The sequence below is a fragment of the Coregonus clupeaformis genome, chromosome 5 (genome assembly GCF_020615455.1).
Source record: "Coregonus clupeaformis isolate EN_2021a chromosome 5, ASM2061545v1, whole genome shotgun sequence".
Lineage (NCBI taxonomy): Eukaryota > Metazoa > Chordata > Actinopteri > Salmoniformes > Salmonidae > Coregonus > Coregonus clupeaformis.
Genome location: NC_059196.1, coordinates 35,504,906 through 35,510,584, shown reverse-complemented (window position 1 = coordinate 35,510,584; position 5,679 = coordinate 35,504,906). Strand labels below are relative to the sequence as shown.

At 44.1% G+C, this 5,679-nt stretch overlaps 1 protein-coding gene across 2 annotated transcripts in view; it reads left to right on the top strand.

Moving 5' to 3' along the window:
* Window positions 1-733, top strand: part of akt2 (v-akt murine thymoma viral oncogene homolog 2) — a 15,025-nt gene extending 14,292 nt beyond the window's left edge. For both annotated transcript variants that reach the window (XM_041876904.1, XM_041876905.1), the window contains exons 11-12: window positions 148-338; window positions 495-733. In XM_041876904.1, the coding sequence (XP_041732838.1) occupies window positions 148-338; window positions 495-574 (271 nt within the window). In that variant the 3' untranslated portion in view covers window positions 575-733. The remainder of the gene's footprint in view (window positions 1-147; window positions 339-494) is intronic.
* The last annotated feature ends 4,946 nt before the right edge of the window (window positions 734-5,679 follow it).

Here is a 5,679-nt window from a genome sequence, read left to right as displayed (position 1 = left end):
AATGACCATGATGACTGGTCATTCTGTAGGCTTGGAGGTGATGATGACCGTGATGACTGGTTATTCTGTAGGCGATGATGACCGTGATGACTGGTTATTCTGTAGGCTTGGAGGTGATAATGACCATGATGACTGGTACTTCTGTAGGCTTGGAGGTGGACAAGAAGATGCCAAAGACGTGATGACACACAAGTTCTTCACCACCATCAACTGGCAGGACGTGGTAGAGAGGAAGCTCTTGCCTCCCTTCAAGCCCCAGGTGACGTCGGAGACGGACACGCGCTACTTTGACGATGAGTTCACGGCACAGACCATCACCGTAACGCCCCCGGACAAGTGTAAGTTGAGGAGTGTGTCTCTCTGTCGGTTTGTGTTTCAACTTTTAAAAATGTCTTGTAAAACAAAGTTTTGTAAAAAAAAAAAAATAATCCTTGTTTGTGTATGAAATCTCCTGGTTCTCTCTGTCTGTCTTTTTATGTCTGTCTTTACTCCAGACGACAGCTTAGACGCAGAAGACCAGGACCAGCGAACACACTTCCCTCAGTTCTCTTACTCCGCCAGCATACGGGAGTGACCTCTCTCTCTCACACACACACACTCACATGAGCAGGCAGGCTAACACACGTTCACACACACTTGCACTGCTGGGGAATTGGGATGACACAAACACACACACAAACTGACACACTCTCAAACAAACACACACACAAACTGACACACTCTCAAATAAACACACACACAAACTGACACACTCTCAAACAAACACATACACACTCTCAAACACACTCGCACAAGACCCACACACTCTCACACTGAGAAGCGGTGAAAACATGGATCCTAGAGCATGACGTGATGACTGACCTCAGCAGGCCTGTGTGGATAGATTGGGGGCCCTGTCTCTTATTCTGATGGGACCAGGTGGAACAGGACAGGGCTGCCCTTATCCATGCCTGCAGGACCCCGCCTGTCTGCCCTCCACACTACTACTACACTGGGCACCTCAAAACATCGACAGCACTTTACCATCGCGGGGTTATGCCAGCAAATCCCACCTCGCCACCAGCCGAACGCATGCTGCACCTATCCAACACACACTCTGACAAGCAACACATGAATCCTCCCACACACTGCAGTATGTGTTTTTTTTATACTACTGGATGAAAAAAACATATAATAATGCAAACAACTGTAGAAACACATGAAAGAAGAATACAAATATTATTATTATTATTTTTGGGGGGGCAGGAAAATATTTTAAACGTTTATTTCGATTGTTACGGTTTTAAAAGCCATATTTCTGCAATTTTTACAAGTGCTCTTGCTGAAACTTGCTGTTACAAATCGTGTGGACTGTTCCTACAGAGGGAGAGAATGAGGGGAGGGGTAAGAAGACGTGTGTGTGTGTGTGTGTGTGTGTGTGTGTGTGTGTACCTCGAGGAGGGTAGCCATTTCCCTGCTTGCACTGTGTATGTGTGAATGAGTGTCTGGAAGAGAATGTATGAACAACCATTTTGAATCTCAACATCTGTTTTACGTTTATGCATCTGCATGTACAGTGGGGAGAACAAGTATTTGATACACTGCCGATTTTGCAGGTTTTCCTACTTACAAAGCATGTAGAGGTCTGTAATTTTTATCATGGGTACACTTCAACTGTGAGAGACGGAATCTAAAACAAAAATCCAGAAAATCACATTGTATGATTTTTAAGTAATGAATTTGCATTTTATTGCATGACATAAGTATTTGATACATCAGAAAAGCAGAACTTAATATTTGGTACAGAAACCTTTGTTTGCAATTACAGAGATCATACGTTTTCTGTAGGTCTTGACCAGGTTTGCACACACTGCAGCAGGGATTTTGGCCCACTCCTCCATACAGACCTTCTCCAGATCCTCCAGGTTTCGGGGCTGTCGCTGGGCAATACGGACTTTCAGCTCCCTCCAAAGATTTTCTATTGGGTTCAGGTCTGGAGACTGGCTAGGCCACTCCAGGACCTTGAGATGCTTCTTACGGAGCCACTCCTTAGTTGCCCTGGCTGTGTGTTTTGGGTCATTGTCATGCTGGAAGACCCAGCCACGACCCATCTTCAATGCTCTTACTGAGGGAAGGAGGTTGTTGGCCAAGATCTCGCGATACATGGCCCCATCCATCCTCCCCTCAATACGGTGCAGTCGTCCTGTCCCCTTTGCAGAAAAGCATCCCCAAAGAATGATGTTTCCACCTCCATGCTTCACGGTTGGGATGGTGTTCTTGGGGTTGTACTCATCCTTCTTCTTCCTCCAAACACGGCGAGTGGAGTTTAGACCAAAAAGCTCTATTTTTGTCTCATCAGACCACATGACCTTCTCCCATTTCTCCTCTGGATCATCCAGATGGTCATTGGCAAACTTCAGACGGGCCTGGACATGCGCTGGCTTGAGCAGGGGGACCTTGCGTGCGCTGCAGGATTTTAATCCATGACGGCGTAGTGTGTTACTAATGGTTTTCTTTGAGACTGTGGACCCAGCTCTCTTCAGGTCATTGACCAGGTCCTGCCGTGTAGTTCTGGGCTGATCCCTCACCTTCCTCATGATCATTGATGCCCCACGAGGTGAGATCTTGCATGGAGCCCCAGACCGAGGGTGATTGACCATCATCTTGAACTTCTTCCATTTTCTAATAATTGCACCAACAGTTGTTGACTTCTCACCAAGCTGCTTGCCTATTGTCCTGTAGCCCATCTCAGCCTTGTGCAGGTCTACAATTTTATCCCTGATGTCTTTACACAGCTCTCTGGTCTTGGCCATTGTGGAGAGGTTGGAGTCTGTTCGATTGAGTGTGTGGACAGGTGTCTTTTATACAGGTAACGAGTTCAAACAGGTGCAGTTAATACAGGTAATGAGTGGAAAACAGGAGGGCTTCTTAAAGAAAAACTAACAGGTCTGTGAGAGCTGTAATTCTTACTGGTTGGTAGGTGATCAAATACTTATGTCATGCAATAAAATAAATTAATTACTTAAAAATCATACAATGTGATTTTCTGGATTTTTGTTTTAGATTCCGTCTCTCACAGTTGAAGTGTACCTATGATAAAAATTACAGACCTCTACATGCTTTGTAAGTAGGAAAACCTGCAAAATCGGCAGTGTATCAAATACTTGTTCTCCCCACTGTATGTCTTTTGGATTCTGAATGTCGGCTAAACGGGGAGGAGAAAGGTCACTACAGCACAGTCAAGGAGAGGTTTAAAGGGGGGTAAAAGAGTGGCGGTTGTAGCTTCAGCGGCCCTGTGGGTTGACTTGTTCCCCTGGTGGACAGAACAGTCCCCCGGTGGACAGAACGGTCCCCCGGTGGACAGAACAGTCCCCCGGTGGACAGAACGGTCCCCCGGTGGACAGAAATGAAAGGATGAAAGAAAAGAAAGAGTAGAGGAGTGACCACAGCGCCAGCCTGACCAATCCCCTGTCTGGAGCCCAGTCCAGATCTCCACACAGCCATTAACATTGTTCCAGTAGCTGTCACTCCCTCTGAGCAGAAATATCCTGGAGAATAGCTGTCAATCATTTGTTCCAATCATCTGTTCACTTTTTATTTTGATGTAAAGATCTGTTTTTTTTAAATAATTTGAATGTTCCCATATTTAAGAATGAAAACTGTTAAATCATGGATGAATGATTATTTGTGATGAGGCCAAGCTAGACTCATCACAAGGTCGATATTGAAGGTTGTGGTTGGTATTTTTTAAGTAATGTAAGCCACAGACTAAGTCCTTTGTCAGTATGTCAGAGTAGAACCATGTAAACCAGGGTTGGGGTCAAATCAATTTCAATTCAGTCAATTTAGGAAGTCAACTGAGTTAAAGTCATGGATTGAAATGGAATTGACCCCAATCCTGGTGTGAACCAGAGATGCTGTATATAATGACAAGATGGTCTTGTCTCTGCCCTAACAATGGGAGTCGTCCCAAAGGCGGGAGGGCAGTCGGTCTGCTTATCGCTGTATTCCCTCGTGGACAGATTTTGACGGGAGTGGAACCTCTCGCTTTGCCTCTTCCTCTCTGTGTGAACCTCCCCATGATGCACCAGTCCTGAATGTGTGTGTACACCCCGTCAGGCATATAGAGGAGTGATTGCAGGTGAAACAACCATTGTGGTCCACAGTCAAGTGCTGTGACATTTCATTTTTTAAAGATTCCTTCACTGAAGGAACATCAAGACATGTTTCTTTTCATTTATCTTTGTTTTTGATTTGTTCCTTTTGGTCCACCTATTCCATAACTTTGGAAGATGTCTCGTTTAATTATATTAAATATATGTGTGTATATATAAAAGTTTTAAGTATGTTGGTTTTTCTTTTGGTTGTTCATTTCGATCATTCATATGTTACTTTTTTTAAAGTGTGTGTGTGCGCGTGTGTACTCATGCACAGCAGCAGGTTGATGTAGGGAATTGTAGAACAGCTCTCTAGTCTGCTTTATACCTGTATTCTCTAGCCTCTGTACCTCAGTGGTTTAGTATAGGCTGACTGCTGTACTCCAGGGCTGAGGCTATGGGAAACATCCCTTCTTGACTTAGGCCCATATTCAGGCCTGGTAAATGCAGCTTCAGAAACGGCAGGACCGGATTTCAGGAACAACCTCTCTGATGGACCTCTCATGTCTTCTTTAATGTTAGAACGGCCACCAGGAGGTGCTGTAGACCTTTTGTAAAGTTAACACTGGCAGTAAAGCCACACTGTCTCTGCACCTTGTTGCCATCTGTCTCAATAAAGTGACCACACTTTGTCTAGTGTGTACATCTAACATGCAAGCCAACACCCCTGACCTCTCCTGTAGGCTTTACACACACAATCGATATTGAACTCTTCACTGGCAATGTAAATACCAAAAAGGCTTGATGATGATGAATGCATCATTGGTAGGCTAGAAGAGGGAAAATCCGCAGCTTCGTAGATAGAATTTGAGTTGTAGCTTTACAATGATTACCTTGCTTCTCTGTATTTTGAATGTGATCAATAGTCACGAATGTCATATCGCAATGCTGGTCTACCAAGAATTCTTAGCTTGTTATTGAGTTGAGGTTTAGCTGGGGTGGAGCTAAGGTAAGCAATCTTTTAGGGAGAAGACTATGTCATGGTAGACAGCTTCAGCCCCCATGTTGCAAGATTTTACATTGTAACAGGTGTTACCTGCTACAATATATGGTAGCTTATAATATTTGCAATTATGTGCCAGTAAAGACTTTTACTGAATAAAGTGTTTGCGTCTCTTTCTTCATTAGGGTTACTGCCCTTGAGCAAGGCACTTTACCACTAATTTCTCCCAGGGCGCTGCTTTGCAGAAGCCCCTGCTCCCAGCCTGTGATGTGTATGTTGTGTGTTGGTTTGGGTACCGTGACAACAAAAAATGAAGAATTTCCATGCAAATAGACCAATAAAGCAAGCATTGTATTGTAAATGTTTTGAATTGAAAATTGACTGATATAGGCTAATTGACTTTTTGCCCAGTTTACCAAAGGCCTACTTGACCAACCCTACTCCTCATCAGCCAAATTTATACTGAATATGTAAGAGTGTACACTGATCAGGGATCAGTCACGCACATGCAAATCATGACGTCTACGTCCCCACCCCCAATTAGTAAATCACGTGTGTTTATTAGCCGACCCTCAGATAACGTTGACTGTTTTTTTTTTA